Raw genomic sequence first — 16558 nt, 5'->3', positions numbered from 1 at the left:
TCCATCTTGTCTTTGTCTTTTTGTAGATACGGTCTCCAGAACTGAACACAGTACTCCAGGTGAGGCCTCACCAAGGACCTGTACAAGGGAATAATCACTTCCCTTTTCTTACTCGATATTCCTCTCTCTATGCAGCCCAGCATTCTTCTGGCTTTTGCTATAGCCTTGTCGCATTGTTTCGCAGACTTCATATCATTAGACACTATCACCCCAAGGTCCCTCTCCTGCTCCGTGCACATCAGCCTTTCCCCCCCCATCGAATACAGTTCATTCGGGTTTCCACTCCCCATATGCATGACTTTGCACTTCTTGGCATTGAATCTCAGCTGCCATATCTTCGACCACTCTTCCAGTTTCCTTAGATCCTGTCTCATTCTCTCCACTCCTTCCGGCGTGTCCACTCTGTTGCAGATCTTAGTGTCATCCGCGAAAAGACAAACCTTGCCTTCTATCCCGTCCGCAATGTCGCTCACAAAGATATTGAACAGGACCGGTCCCAACACCGATCCTTGCGGTACACCACTTAAAACCGCTCTCTCTTCAGAGAAGGTTCCATTTACCATCACACATTGTCTTCTGTCCGTCAACCAATTTGCAATCCAGGTCACCACCTTGGCACTCACTCCCAAGCTTCTCGTTTTATTCACCAGTCTCCTGTGCGGAACCGTGTCAAAAGCTTTGCTGAAATCCAAGTATATGATATCGAGCGCTCTTCCTCGATCCAATTCCTTGGTTACCCAGTCAAAAAAGTCAATCAGATTTGTCTGACAGGATCTTCCCCTGGTGAATCCATGTTGCCTCTGGTCCATCAATTCTCCGGACTGTAGATAGTTCACTATTCTCTCCTTCAACAGTGACTCCATTACTTTTCCCACCACCGAAGTGAGGCTGACCGGTCTGTAGTTGCCAGCCTCCTCCCTGTTCCCACTCTTGTGAAGCGGGACCACCACCGCTCTTCTCCAATCACTCGGCACCACTCCCGTTTCTAGGGATCTATTGAACAGGTCACATATATATATATATACACACACACACACACACACAAAGAATAAGACAGTCAAACATTGCTTCAATTAATTTTTGGCATCAATTTGTAAAAAACGTCTATTATAAATACTATATTATACAAAATCCAAAATCCAAACAAAAACAAAGTTCAATTGAGTAACTTGATACGGTGGTCAAACTAGAAATGGGCCAACTACAAATATCTTAACCCGTACTCAACATCCTTTCAAAATCCTTTGTAATGTACTGTGGTGCTAAAACTCCAAAATCATCCAGCTTGGTAGTCCAATCCATTATTAGTATGTCCTGTTAACAGTAGTAACCTGAGGCTCTGCTTTGAATTTAATTCCCTCATCAGTGGTAACTTGAAGCTTCACTTTTAAATTTAAAGTTAAATCTTCCCTTGACAAAGGATCTCTATTATTCTATTTATAGGCTTCTTCAGGTGGAAGAGATAAATGCACGGGTAGACCATTCCAACTATTTATTTTATTTATTTAGATTTTTATATTCTGCTTTTCAGCATTTCAAAGCATACATCAAAGCAAATTACATTCAGGTACTATATAATTGTCCACGTTCTGCTGACTTTAAAATACATTATCTAATCCCACATGCCCCATACCAACCGCTATAACATTGGTATTAGTTACCCTTTTTCAACTCATCAGCCAAAATCTGAAATAAATTGTAACTAAAGTATAAACTATAAACCAATGCTTAAACAGGAAAACAGACTCATTAATGCATAAATTACCTGAGCCTTGCTTCCTCTAGTTCCTCTGTCAGGGATCAGAAACCAAGCTGGAAGTCACAAGATCTACATAGTATTCATATATACTCCCTAATAGCTGTTTTCTTGAGTAATACGCGCCTTTTTCCAAGAGAGGCTACATGAAACCGATGTCATTGAATTGGTGATGTTTAATCCATACGTACTAAGCCAGAACGTGAATACAACATTTGATCATAAAAATGTTCCCCATTCAGTATTAGAATTTAAACCTTCTGGTGCCAGGAATAGATAAAATATTGTTCACAATGATGTAATAATTCAGAAATCTTTCCTCCTCTAAGCTAATTAAGTCTCTTTATCACAAAAAATTTTAATTGTTCCAATGTGTGATTATACTCCAGCCAGTGTTTAACAAAGGGTGACTCCAATTTTTGTGTGTGAATGCAAGTCTTGTGTTGAATAATCCGAGTTTTAATGGGCAACTTAGCGTGCCCTATATAGAGCTTCCGGCACGGACCCTGGATGGTATACATCACTTGCGCTATGTTGCAGTCAAAATATCCTCACAAAATATGGCGGATCGGTAACGATGGGTGTTCAAAGAGCGTTATCATAATAATTTAGTGCAAGCAATGCAATGGATGCAGGTAAACTGGCCACGATCTCCTGTACTAACCCCTGTATGTATACGGGGCAAAGTGGATACCAGTCTTGCGGATTACAGCCCCAAGTGCAGGCAAACAACAGTTTGTTTTTAAAAACATCATGTAGCATTAGCACATGCCAATGCTTCAATTCTGTTTCTTGAATCATACCCGTTTGTTAGAATAGGGTCTGTTCGTAGGAAGGTGTGGATCCTGTTTGGAGCAGAAGATCTCTGTTGGTATAAAGTCCCCTTTTATAAGCACGTTTAACGGCTTTAGAAGAATATCCCCTTTCCAAAAACTTGTTAATCATAATATGCGACTGTGATTTATACTCCGTAAGGGAAGTACACAAGTGTTCAGCCTAAAAAATTGTCCCATGGGGATATTAGCCCATAAATTATAGGAATGGTAGCTGTTAAAGTGCAACAATGTATTTCTATCAGTTGGCTTGGTAATGATGGCAGTTTTAAGCCTGCCCTCGTGCTTATATTCTAACATATCCAGAAAGAATATTTGCTTGGAATGGTGTTGTACTGAAAATTGAAGGATTGGATTTCTTTCATTAATCCGTGTAATGAAAGACTTCCGATGTAGCCTGGTCCTTGACCATACAAAAAAAAACCACATCAGTAAATCTAATCCACAGATTAATTAATTCACAATAGTGTGAGGGATAAGCGTGTGTCTGTTCAAACTGTGCAACATTTAGGTTAGCAATTGAGGGAGCCATTGTGGCTCTCATGGCTTTGCCTTTTATTTGTTTGTAAAACTGACCATTGAAAATGAAAAAAAATTATCTTTTAGTGCATTAGTTGCTAGTTGTACCACGAAATCACCGAAAGAATCAGAAAAATCATGTGTTAATAAAATTTCTTTGATTTGAAGCACTGCATCTTGTGGTACATTAATACAGAGCAAGGAAGTGTCCATAGTGACAAGAAACCGTGGTTTCTGCCAGGTTGGACTGGATTGAAGTATCTGAATAAAATGTGATGAATCCCTGATGTAAGATTGACATTGGGGCACCAACGGACATAAAAATGTATCTACGTACTTGGGAAAAGAGTTCCACAACTGCCCCAATGCCTAAAACAATCTGTCGACCAGGAGGCGCCGAAAGAGACGTATTTTTGGCACAAGATAAATGACAGGCATATTAGGGTATGATTTAAACAAAAAATCATGCTGTTTTGGAGGGATAAACCTCTTCACTTCCTCATCCAAAATGTACTTAATGTGGGTCTGCAGCTTCTTTGTGGGATCTTCTTCCAAAGGGGAGTAAAAATCAGAATCAAACAATTGACTGCTTTATAAACTGCAGCGTCCAATATGACAATCCCACCTACTTTTGTCAGCTGGCCTAATTACAGTAGAGGCATTTGAACTCAAAGATTGTCAGACTCTTTTTCTCTCCTGGTGTCAACTTCTGCAACAAGACCCATTTTTTCCTCCATTTCTATGATATCCTGAAGTATCAGCTTTTCAAATGTCAGGATAAGGGGATCCACGGGTCCAGGAAGAATCCATCTGGACCTACAAACTAATAATGGTTCTACTGGTTGGGATGTCAGAGAAGAAAATAAATGAACAATTTTAAGTTGACGGATGAATTTGTATATTTGGACTATATTGCCCTGTATGTATACTGGGGTTGTTACAGGCGATTGTGGCCAGTTTACCAGCACCCACTGCATTGTTTGCCCTAATGTTCTTATGATAAAGATGTTTGAACACTCATAGTTACCGATCTGCTATATTTTGCGGGGATATTTTGACTGCAACATAGCGGAAGTGATGTGTGCCGTCTGTGCCGGAAGCTCTATATAGAACAGACTAAGTTGCCTATTAAAACTTTGATTATTCAACACAAGAGTTGCAATTGCACACAAAAATTGGAGTCACCCTTAGTTAAACACTGGCTGGAGTGTAATCAAACATTGGAAATTTTTTGTGATACAGAGTCTGAATCAGCTTAGAAGTGGAAACATTTCTGTATTATTACGTCATCATGAACAATATTGTATCTATTCCTTGCACACGCTGGCACCAGAAGCTTTAAATTCTAATATCGAATGGGAAGCATTTTTATGATCAAATGTTGTATTCATATTCTGGCTTAGTATGTGTGGATTAAACATCACCGATTCAATGACATCGGTTGTCACATAGCCTCGCTTGGAAAAAGACATGCATTACTCCCCAACAAATGTTTTCTTATGTATGTATGAATACTATGTAGATCTCGTGACATCCAGCCTCGTTTGTTTCCCTGACAGAATGGCTAGAGGAAGGAAGGTTCAGGTAAGTACTGCATGAATGTCTTCCTGTTTAAGCATTGGTTAACAGTTTTATACTTTACCATTTAGATTCTCTTTTTGAGATTCTTTAAAATTGTAATTACAATTTATTTCAGATTTTGGCTAACGTGTTGAAGAAGGGTAACTTCGGTATTTGTGGCTATCCTACTCCTTCATGAGTCACTGATCATATTTGAATACCAATGTTATAGCGGAAGACGTGGGGCATTTGGGATTAGACAATGTATTTTAAAGTCAGCACAACAAGGGCACACATATATTGTTTGTTTGTAGTTGCATTTATCTCTTCCTCCTGAAGAAGCCTCTATATGGTGTAACAGAGCATCCACTAAAAGCCTTCTGTCGTTCAGAAATGCAATTTAGGTTTGCAAGGTAGATCAGCCCATGCACCATGAGTTTATACAATGGCTCGTATCTCCTTGTGGAAAAAGATTCAATTTGAGGGGGAGACAATTTTTCAAAATCTTATAGCAGGTTGTTGCAAATTCTGCAGGACATTTCCCTGAGGACTTTGCACCTGCTCTCAAAGGGAAGGTCCACATGTACTTTTGATTTGAAGATTGTCCTGAAGGGGGAAAAAAAAAGTACCAACAGAGATCTGCACCTGCTTTTTCTGCAGATACTTTTAACGTGGAAATTGCAAATTTCTGCACGTTGTTGCCTCCTCCAACCTAACCCTGCCTTTGATCCCACCTAATTTCCCATTGGTACAAAATTCTGCACGTTGTTGCCTCCTCCAATCTAACCCTGCCTTCCATCCCACCTAATTTTCCATTGGTACAAATATATGCCTTCATGATCCCATGTGTGTGCTTTTGTCCATGTACAGGTTAGTCAATTTTCAAGCATTCTATTTAACCAGATAAATGATTTGAAATTGCCCTCAAGTTGGCCTTCCAACAATAGGAGATCCATGTGTTATCATGCATTGGCGTATTTGCCAAAGTCTATGTCCAATATGCTGACAATTGATTCATGGAGAAATAGTGATTTTAGATTTTTTTTTTCCAGTTCAGACACTGAATCTGATTTTACAGGGGTTTAGGGCAATGAACAATCTTTCAAATAAACTTTTCAAAGAGCCTATTGTGGCTTCAGTTCATTATATTACAGATCAGGTCACTAAAAAAGAGAGTGCATAAAAGATTGGATTAGCACATATTTGAAGCTTTCAAGGAGAAAAAACATCACAGCTTCAGCCTTTAAACTGAAGCAATACGGAAGCCATGACATTGGCATTATTGCTTCCAAGACTCCAACTTGTACTAATGGACTCCTTTTTCTGTTTGCTGCTATCTGTCCAGTGAATTTTGTGTACTTACATGGGGTAGAGTACAAAAGGAAAATGTATGTTTAAGTTCATGTAATTCACCCAATTGCTCTTTCATGCCAGTTATAGATTTGTGTGCTTGTGCAGATCACACTCCTGATTCAAGTCTAGCTTTAGCCAAATGAGGGTTCAAGCTTGAATAGTTTAGTTTCACTGTTTTAATTGTCTAGAATATCGGTGTCAAGAAGAACCTTTGGACAGGGTGGACTTGTAGTGCAAACTTGGTATGCAAACACCTCCTTGATCAAATCCATCTGGGTGATGGCAATTAGTCAACATCAGTTCTACTTGGACAGGAAACAAAGCAAAGTAAGTTACCTGACAAGTTATCATATCTACCTGGCAAATATTCTTGATTTAAGATGCAATCTGCTCTTTGAAGAGAATTAAAAGCTATTATAGCAGCTTTGTAGATGTAAACTTTACAGATCTATCTTGGCATACCACCAATGCAAAGGCATGGTGTTGCTGTTAATAGTAAATATGCAGCACCATTTGTATTTAATAATAAACCAATTGGGGTTTCTTGTTGGTGAAATCAGATCTTGCTTTTTCAATTTGCATGATCGTTGTTGGTGCTGTAGAGAAATATGAACAATTAAACCATAGGAAGCTCAAAAGTGTTGGATTGCTCTCTTGCCCTAGGACTTGAATGCCTTTGAACTGAAAAGTGAGATGTGCCCACAGGTGTGACATTTTGTGCTTAGTTGACACACTGATGTGGGATTGTTGTTTTTAACTCCTGTAGGCAAAAATTTCCTCCTCTAAGAGTTTAGACGACATTGCAATGGACCTTACAGAAACTGGAACCCCAAAGATCTCCAAACTGGTGACACTGGAGGGAAAAAATCCACTTATTATGGCAAGCAATGGCAGTTTAATCTCTTCAGGTACGATTTTTTCTAAAGTGATAAAATTTACGTTGCTTTAGTTTGCATAAAATATTTAATTCAGGATTAAAAAAAAACTTTTTCTGCTAATATTAAGTTCAAGAGCAAATATAGAACAGTAGACTAGGATGGCACATAAGAACCGTGGGGACCTATCTAATCTTCTTGGTGCCATTTTATAGACATCAGTTGATCTCTGGTTTTCCCCTACATCTTTACAACTAGGGATTTTCCATGTTGATCCAAGGCTTTCTCGAATTTTATTTTTTTGCCTTCATTGCTTCCCTTAGTTCTAATTCATATCATTCTGTTTTTAGAGTTGTAACTAGGGATGTGCAGAGGAAAAAAATTATCATTATTTGGTTTGTTTTTTGGTGGTTTGTTTCCCACATTTTAGGTATGTGGATTGCTTGATTCATTTCATTCATGTGAAAAAAAATCAAATCAAGCCCTCCCCCCCCCAAAAAAAAAAAACTGCCAAAAAATGAAATCAAAATGAAATCTCCTCCCGGAAAAATGCCAGGGCCAGGATCCCTCCCCCCTGGCCTCCCACTTTTTATTCTGGCTCTGCTTCCTTAAATTCTGGCATCAGATAGAATATTGGTGTATTTGTTTACTGTCGTGTATGATTACGAGAAGACGATTTGCTCTCTAGGAGCAGAAGACCATAGAGATTAAAAAAGAAAAGGCGGGGACTTTAAGAATACTGCATATTTTAAAGTGATTCAGACAAATAGCCATCCTTGAATAAGAAATATTAACAGGTTCTCATGTATCACATTTTTTTCAGTGACAATACTGCTGCTGTCTTTAGTGCAGTAATCATAGACCCAGAATAAGAAAAATAAAAATCAAGCAATCAAGATCCTTTAGGTGACCCTGGTTTAACCAGATATAGAGTAATGTATTTCCACTGGGAGGCACAGACAGTAATTGAATTAAAGAAAGCATGAGGCAAAAATAGAGGATGTTTAGTTGTGAGAAAGCAGGAGTCAAGCCAGAGCTCCAGTAGGGCGGCGTTGCAGTAGAAAGGGATAATGAGCAGGTAGATGCACTTTGCAGCTGTTCTCATGTTCTGTTTGTATGTAATCCATAATCTGTTTCATGGAGAAGTATTGTAAAAGTGAGGAAGGAGTGCTAAAGAAAAGTTACATCAATTGTGAGATGCAGGAATATGCTCAATAAACAACAAAGTGGGGCTGACTCAGTCGCTCAGTGCAATGCCAGAGTTCAATTCCTGGATCAGTCATTCTCTGCCTGGGCCAGTTGGGGCTAGGAAAGCCAGAGAGACAGCATTTATAGCCCCTGGGGGCACGGCGTCCTTGTCACTGTGCAATAGTAGCACATACTGACTGGACTGAAGGCCCACCATTGCAGAGCAGCAGAAAGAGCGGGTCCATGGACCCGCCCCAGCCCCCAGACTGAGGACCATTGCTGCAATGCAAAAATGAAAAGATGAAAAAGTCAGCTGATAGTGCTACCATTCAACATTATGTCACCTTGTCAGCCATATCTAGAAGTAGAGGTGGGTAACTCTCCAGGCTTTCAGTGTTCACTCTTTGCAATAGAGGGAAACCTATTTGCCAGGGGAAAAAAAAAAAGTAGTAATGGTAACATTCCTCCCCAGGTTCTCAAGACTCTGAAGTCAGTGAAGAGCAAAAGAAGGAGAAAATCAGCGAACTGAAGAAGAAAGAGAAGGCACTGCAAGAAGCTCTGCTGGAAAAAGTGGAGGAGCTGAAGAGGATCTGCTTGCGAGAGGCAGTGAGTGCCATTACCCCACCTGTCCCGCAGACCAGTGGCTGCGCCCCCTTACCCTAAAGATAACCAAAGTGCTGCCTTTTCCTTTAGGAACTGACCGGGCAGCTGCCTGCAGAATACCCACTCGGCGCCGGAGAGAAGCCGCCGCAGATTAGAAAGCGCATTGGGACGTCATTTAAACTGGATGGCGATATTCTGCAAAATGAGGAGGTAATGCAAGAAGGCAAAGGTTGGCAGAGGGAGACTTTAAGGGAATGTCAAGTCTACCTGTGTTTTAATTCATTTTAGCAGTTTATTTGGTTTATGCTGACCATAGGTAGTTAAAAAGTATAAAAGAAATGCCAGAAACTTGAGTATTATGATGAAATCTGGCTTCTACTAGCAGATCCCTACTTTTTACAAAACATTATATTCTACATCCTTAGTACTTGTTCCAATATAAAATCCAAGTCTTTATGTTGCTTCGTAAAAACCATGGCATTGTACAAAATTTGTGCATTTATACTGCAGAAGTAAAGTTCCAAAGAGTCTACATTTGATAAGACGTGTAAGCACTTCTTCTATTATGTGCTCTTTTGTAAGAGGTTATGACATACCCTTATTTATTCAAAATCCCAAGCATGCTTCCTGGTGAGTGTTTGAATCAAATGTCGATAATTTTGCAGGATCCCTGTTTGCAAAACTTGGAGAGCAAGTTCATCATCCAGCAAAAAATGGTGGAAGCCGCCAAGAAACTGGCCAGCGAGCCTGAGCTGAGTAAAAATGTGAAGCGGAAAAGAAAACAGGACTACGCCGACGCAATCAAGAAGCTTCAAGAGATTGAAAATGCCATCAATGAATACCGAATAAAATGTGGGAAAAAACCTACAAAGAGAGCATCTCTTATTTTGCCAGGTGAGCACCCTCAAGAAACCATCTCATGAAGAGAAACGTGTGAAGTACTTTGCTGTGTGTCCTTCAGAACCAGTTCTGGAAAATACTATCCAAGCTTCTTGTGGGGGTTTTTTTTATCTTTTTTTTTTCTTTTTGTTGTGGAATATTAACAGGTGAAAGGATGTGCTTGGGATAGCCAAAATACATGCTTGGGAGCATTTGACAGCATTGGAGGTTGGGGAAGGTTTGAGTATGAGGAGGATTGGTGTAAAGAGGTTTTGGAGGGGAAGCAAAGGAAAAATAACTTACTTTTTGATTGGAGAGTTGTTAATTCCAGATAAAGTTGATACATGGGTTGGAGTTTAGAGCAGAACTTGAACGACAGTGTTAACACAAGTGCAGATACTCTGAGATGACTCCCTGGCTCCAGAGCATTAGGAGGCTTTATTGGCCCTGTGTGTTCTTTTTTTCAGCTTTTGGGAATATTTAGTCTTTCTGAATGAGAAAAGCAGAAATACAGTTCTGATTCATCTATGTGTAATCTTAAAGACCTCTGGTTAAAGGCACTTGAGCTTCTCCTGCCTCTTTCCCTTTACACTACTTTCATTTGCTTTGTAGATGACATCATCCCATCGGAAAGTAGTTCCTTGTCTGACACAACCATATTTGATGAAGGTATGTTGTAGTATTTGCTATAAAATAGTTGCAGGTCTATAGACGCAGTAAGCTTGTTAACTTGGTGCAATTCAGTGAGATTTTGCCTTTAACATGCGTTCTTTTTCCTCTAATAGTAGACGATTCCCACAGCACTACAAGCCAGAGACCCGGCTGTGTTCTGGGCTCACCAAAACTGCGTCCTCCGAAGTCCCTTGGAATCGAACGAGTTCACCTGAGAAAATCCTCTGCAAACGAACAGATCCTGGAAGCAAAGCAGCCCGGGTAAGATGCAGCTAGTTTCTTGAAACATGTCGTCTTAATGTCAGCTGTATGATGAGCTTATGGGAGATATAGAGGCTGTAACTTAACCTTTCAGCATAAGTGCTCATTTTGCACTGACTTGATGAGGGGAGCATAACTCTCGGAAGCTAGTCACAGATGTACTGAACTAAGTTAGACATAAACCAAATTGTATGTTTGACCTTTGAGCAGCATTAGACAGCAGTACATGGAAGGTAACTAACATGGTTACATTTTAAGAAGTTATGATTTCTGATTAGGAGTTTTTGTTATCGTGTGGGTCTTATTTTTTGGGGGTAGGGCCTTGACGGGAGAAGGACAGCCAGCAGCAATCCTCTCCTGCCCCACTGTTGTTTCCAGTCTCTTATGAATCTATGGCACCATGAGCCTTTATACTCGGGGCCAAATTATCGTTATCAGCAATTGCTAGAACCCCCAACTACAATCCAGATGTTTATCTGTGGCTGAGGTTTCTAAATGATAATTGCTGCAATAATAAGAACCTAGGAAAGCGGACTGAAAAATGACAGCATTTCCATGCAGGTTAACTTCTGAGGAACAAAAGAACAATGGATATTATAAGCACGTTCACTGTTGTTAACACATGGTCAAAGCCAAACTATTATGCAAGTATAATAAAATCAGTAGTCACATGACTGATGACATCCTAACTTGTTTTTCCATATCGATTGTTCTACACTCGAACAATGTTATCGTCAGTATGTGATTGGTTTTGTCCCCTTTTGGGTGACTGGATGTTAGTAGTGCATGTTTTCTTTATTTTTAGGACTAAAATTAGATTGGTAAAGGCTTAGGAGGGGTGAATAGGCAGAATTATAAATTATTTTAAAGAAAAAAATGAGAGAAATCGCTTTTAGCCTTATAAGAGTTCTCAACAGCAGCATTTTGTGAATGCAACTTGGCTAATTAGTACTCTAATCCTCCTATTCTCCTATCAGCATTAATTACCACTGGTAAATCGGAGAACGTTGCTTGCATCGCAGCCTCTACGCAATTTGTTATCCATCATTAGCCCGTCGCCATACTTTTTATCGTATATTGTCTGCTCTCGTAGAAATGTGATGTGCTTTTAATTGGAAGGGAGAGGAATTACAGTTCTGTAGCATGGCGATGAGCGCAATGGCTCCTTCAGCCTCCAAGTTCTGGTGGCTGTGTTTTCTAGTATGAAGTTAAGATACCAAAAAAAAATACCCCAGCAATATATTTTTAAAATATGCAGAGCCATGACTACAATGCTATATAAAAACAAAATTATTTAACGACTCGTTTTCCCAATAGTTTTGCTTTCTCATTGTACAAGCCCTGATAGTCTCTTGTTTAAGGGACTAAGTTTCAAAGCCATTTACATGCATAAAATCTGGTTTTAAGTGTGTAAAAGGCTACTCTAAGATTGACCTGGGCTCAGTGTATGTAAAAGTATTGCACATAACCTGGCTTCGCATGTCCTTTTACTCCTCGCTGAGGCGGTGGAGTTGCCACTTTTGTGCAAAGACGATAACTTTTAAACAGGCACGTGGGCGCATGTTTTTGCGTTTCCTGTCTCACTCCCATGGATGCGACTGTTTTATAACATGTGCAGGTATATGCATGCATGGTATAAAATAGGCTGAGCGCACGCAATTTTAGGAGGGCATGTGCCTATGCGCGCAAATGCCACTTCTACCGTGCAAGTGGGGGGATTTTAAAAGCCACGCACGCTACTGCAATTGGCCATTTTCTGAGTTTGTTCCCAGGTAAGGGATATGACTTCCTAACCCCATAGTTTAAATAACCTCTCCCTTCTCCCCTGTTAGCCCTGACCCTTAAAACCCTGCTGATCTTTGTATTTTCTTTTTGTTTAAAGTTACGTGGCGGGGGACCACGGCGCATGCTAGGGCACGAAAATAGTTACATGCAAATTTTTAATTGAAATCCCGGAAAGCCTGTGCCCCGCCCAGACCATTCCCAGTCCCCGCCCCTTTTTTGGAATTTATCATTTGTGCCCCCGTAGCAGGAGATAAACGCATACTCTGACACCTTTTACAATAAGCTTGGCATGCGCCGGCCCAGACTTGTGTGCGTATCTCCCGGATTGGCGCACGCAGGGCTTTTAAAATTCACTAATGATTTTTTTTAATTTTAAAAAGCGTAAGCATAAGTTACCCTGCACAAGTTGCTCCCTGTTTGGAGCAGCTGTAGCTTTGTGCAAGGTAATTTGTTTATACATTTCAACAGCTACCCAATGTCTTTCAAAGCAAACTTGTGCGCCATAAGTTTGGTTAGAAAATACTCGGATAAGTCTGCGTGTGTAATGTACATGCAGACTTCACCAGTATGCAAATTGTTGTAAAATTACCTTCTCCAACTCTTACTATCAGAGTGTCATCAGATCAAGTGTGTAGGGTGGAACAAGTAAGTGGGGAACAGCTAATTAGTACTAGGGTGCATTCCATTAAACTAACTAGTAGAAGATTTGAAACTAATGTAAGAGAGCATTTTTTCGCTCGGAAGCACAATTAAGCCTGTAATTTGATGCCAGAAGATGTGGTCAAGGATAGTAATACAGCCAGATTTAAGAAAAGGTGTGGACAAAATTTTATTGAACAAGTCCATTAACTATTGGCCAGGTAGGCCATGGGATCTCTTACTCCTGGGAATGAGCTACAAGGAAAGAATTTTCCCATTAGGCTCTGCCAGGTACTTCCATGTGACCCAGACTGGCTACTGCCAGAAACAGCAGGATTGATCTGACCCAGTATGGCACCTCTTATGTTCTCAGCCACGAGTAAGCCTCTGAAAACCGTATTCCTGTAATTAGAAAAGTTCAATAAATAAGTGATTTAGATTAGTTTTGCCCACTTTAGATATTCAGATACTGACACTGTGAAGGATTCTGCTTTTTTCTAGTCATCGAGATGCTTTATCGACACAGAGCAGTCCGCACAGAGCTCAGGAACGGCATTACCTTGGTGGGAGAAGCATGCCTACGACACCCGTTCTCACACGCAATGCCTACAGCAGTACTCACTTGCAGTAAGATTATTTTGTTTATAATTTTCTTATCAACTACAAATGTATAATAAATCTTATATTTCAATCCTTCATTTAAAGTTTCTTAATTCTGAAGTGCTCACTCTCGGGCAATTATCAGTTAATGGGCCTTGAAAGATCAACTCTCCCACAGCTTTTGTCTTACTCACAGCCCTCACTGATCAGATTTTGCATCCTGTCCTTAAATATTTATTATTTTTTAACCTTTTGTAATCTACAGCAGTTCAAGTTCTGCCACTGGTCCTAATTTAGTGTTGCGCCACTGGCCAGGCACCCCATTTGGCACCCCGTGGATTGCTTGCGGTTGTACCAATGTCATTCAGACCTCCATTGGAATGACTACCGGTCACCAGAGGGTTAAAAAAAATTCTGGAATACATGCCTGAAGCATAGCATTTAGTTTTAGCCTTGCACAGATGCTACAAAGCTATGGTACTATGCGTGGCCTTTTTTTTTTTTTTTTGTGTGAATATGCAAGGTGTAATTGATCATGGTGGTCTCATATATATAAATGCATGCTAACTTGTAAAGCAGTGCTCAACAGAAAGGCTACAGAATAGAGATTAAGGTTCCTGAACTAAATTTAATTTGCTTTCATAAAATTAGTTCACAGAAAACCATAAAAGCAGATTTAAATGGTGCTTATTGGATGGTTTCCTGCTGTTACATTGTTCAATAATTTTATTAATTTTCAACATGCTTTCCTTCCTCACCCATCTGAGAACAGGCATAACCTGTTTTGGTTTCTTTGCATATTCCAGGCCTGATATTTCCCCGCAGCACTGCCGGCAACGCAGTGGAAGCTTGGAATCGCAAACACAGCTGCCGCACGAAGCTGCCGAGAAACCAATGTTCTCTATCTCTAAAGGCCAAAGAAGCAACAGTACTGAAATACCAGACGATGGATCGTCGTATACAAGCCAGTCCAGCACAGAGTACTACAGCCCAGCTCCAAACCCCAGCCCACAATATATCATGCAAACGCTTGACAATCGTACAAGAGACAGAAGAAGATACAAAAAACAGAACATTTCTGCAGCAAATTCAGGAAGCATGCCAAATCTAGCCCACAAGGACATGAGGAACGGTGTATATCAAACTGGTCAGAACCAGCCTTCCTCCAACTATTACATTACAGGATATTCACCTTACACAGACTGTGACCTGTACAGTAATGGAGGCTATATTTATGGAAATGATACGGAAGGACAGTATAGTGTTAACCCTTCACATCGCTCCTCAGCACACTATGGCTATGACCATTACCGAGAATTAAGGTACCATGAAGAACAAGTTGAGCGGGTACCACACAATCCATATGCCACCCTGAGGCTTCCAAGGAAGAAAACTGCAAAAACAACAGAGGAAATAACCAAAAACATCAACAAAGCCTTAGTAGCAGAGCATCTGCGTGGCTGGTATCATCGTGCCGCCTATCAGAAAGACCAGTATCCGGGTCTGCAGACGAGCTTTGACTCTGAGAGAGGATCACAGAGAAGGCTGGGCTACCCAATGATGCACACGCCATGCTCTTCGAGCAGCAGGGCTCCTTCTTGCTCATCAGGTAGCTGAGGGATTTCATTGACTCTTCCTTGGGTTTTTTTTTTAAAAGAGGACGGTTTTCCAACCCACTTACCCAGCTATGTAGTGATTTTTACCTGGGTAAACTGGCCTCGCTGTAAATTATCTCTCAAACCCGCTGAAAGTACATATGGTCTTCCGTAATATGCAGACTTTTTGCTGGGTTAGAAAGAGGCATTCCCAGTCGGTGTGTCTGGGGAGGAAGCAACACCACTCATATATTTGCATTGCCAAATAGGTGAAAAGAACGCAAAAACAACTTAGCATGCATACTTTACACTGGCTCATTTTCCGAAAGAAACTACACAGGTAGTTTTCGCTTTGCAAATGAATTACAAGGTTGGTGTGCGAAAAATGCCCACATGCTGTGCAACAAGACATTCCATTGAAAATTACCCCAAAAGATTAAAAAAGCAAAAGGGAGACAGAAAATACAATTTTAGTAGCTCTATAAAAGAAAGAGAGAGAAGTCGTCATGTCAGAAATGGACTTTGCTAGTTTGTCTTTCCCCCCATAGTAAGAGATGTCTTCACCAGACAGTTTCAGTTTGGGTCACAGTTTTCCACTGGTGAAGCAGTACTCAATGTGCGGTACAATGCAAATGTCACAATAATAAAGACATTGTCCTCCATATAGTGGGAGGTTCATATAGGTGGGTGTACCATGATCCAAAAATGGTCACATTTGGAAATCCCATTAGAAGTTTGTGAGATTGAGGTCAGACTGAAAACCAAGCAAAATGTTTGGGCTTGAATTTTTGACTGTCCCTGGTTTTCCCTGTAGTTTATGTTACCAAGAGCAATGACACATTTTATGCAGAAGAAAAGCTAGCCCCAATTACTCCTTCCTCTCCTGCCCCCAGCACATTCTGTGTCTACTGCAAATGCTCGGAGACCGGATGGTTTTTAGCATGTACATACTGTACATGGGGCTAACAATGACAGTTAGTTAATGATTTTGAACAGTCAAATTTCTGTTTAGCATACATCAATATTCATTATACTTTTTTCATAAGGTCACAAATATTTTGCTGCACACAAAATGCACATTGTTTAGGATGATTTTTAATCAGTAAAGTGATAGATAAATGCTTTTAAAAAAAGTAAATAAAAATGCATCCTGTGAAAGAGTTGATTGGACTGTTAGATGATCAAAGGGTTAAAAGGAGCAGTTAGGGAAGACAAGGCCATAGTGTAAAGAATACATTAATTCTTTGCATCAGTGTTTACTGAAGAGGATGTTGGGAAAATACCCATGCTGGAAACGGTATTTAATGGAGATGATCCAGAAGTGAAACAAATCACAGTGATCCTGGAAAATGTAACAGGACAGATTGACAAACCAAAGAGTAGCAAGTCGCCTGAACAAAATGTTTACATCCCAGAGTTCTGAAAGAACTATTACTGGTA

The 16558-nt window shown here is 40.2% G+C and overlaps 1 protein-coding gene across 1 annotated transcript in view; it reads left to right on the top strand.

Moving 5' to 3' along the window:
* The window catches only part of FRMD4B (FERM domain containing 4B), a 295281-nt gene that overhangs the window by 259179 nt on the left and 19544 nt on the right, over positions 1–16558 (top strand). Inside the window, exons 13-21 of the mRNA XM_029601082.1 lie at positions 6210–6348; positions 6788–6929; positions 8557–8690; positions 8778–8897; positions 9353–9581; positions 10179–10235; positions 10352–10499; positions 13425–13550; positions 14330–15132. Of these exons, the coding sequence (XP_029456942.1) occupies positions 6210–6348; positions 6788–6929; positions 8557–8690; positions 8778–8897; positions 9353–9581; positions 10179–10235; positions 10352–10499; positions 13425–13550; positions 14330–15132 (1898 nt within the window). The remainder of the gene's footprint in view (positions 1–6209; positions 6349–6787; positions 6930–8556; positions 8691–8777; positions 8898–9352; positions 9582–10178; positions 10236–10351; positions 10500–13424; positions 13551–14329; positions 15133–16558) is intronic.

Source organism: Rhinatrema bivittatum, chromosome 4 (assembly GCF_901001135.1).
Source record: "Rhinatrema bivittatum chromosome 4, aRhiBiv1.1, whole genome shotgun sequence".
NCBI lineage: Eukaryota > Metazoa > Chordata > Amphibia > Gymnophiona > Rhinatrematidae > Rhinatrema > Rhinatrema bivittatum.
The sequence above is the reverse complement of the archived record's forward strand: the minus strand, read 5'-3'. Positions and strand labels throughout refer to the sequence as shown.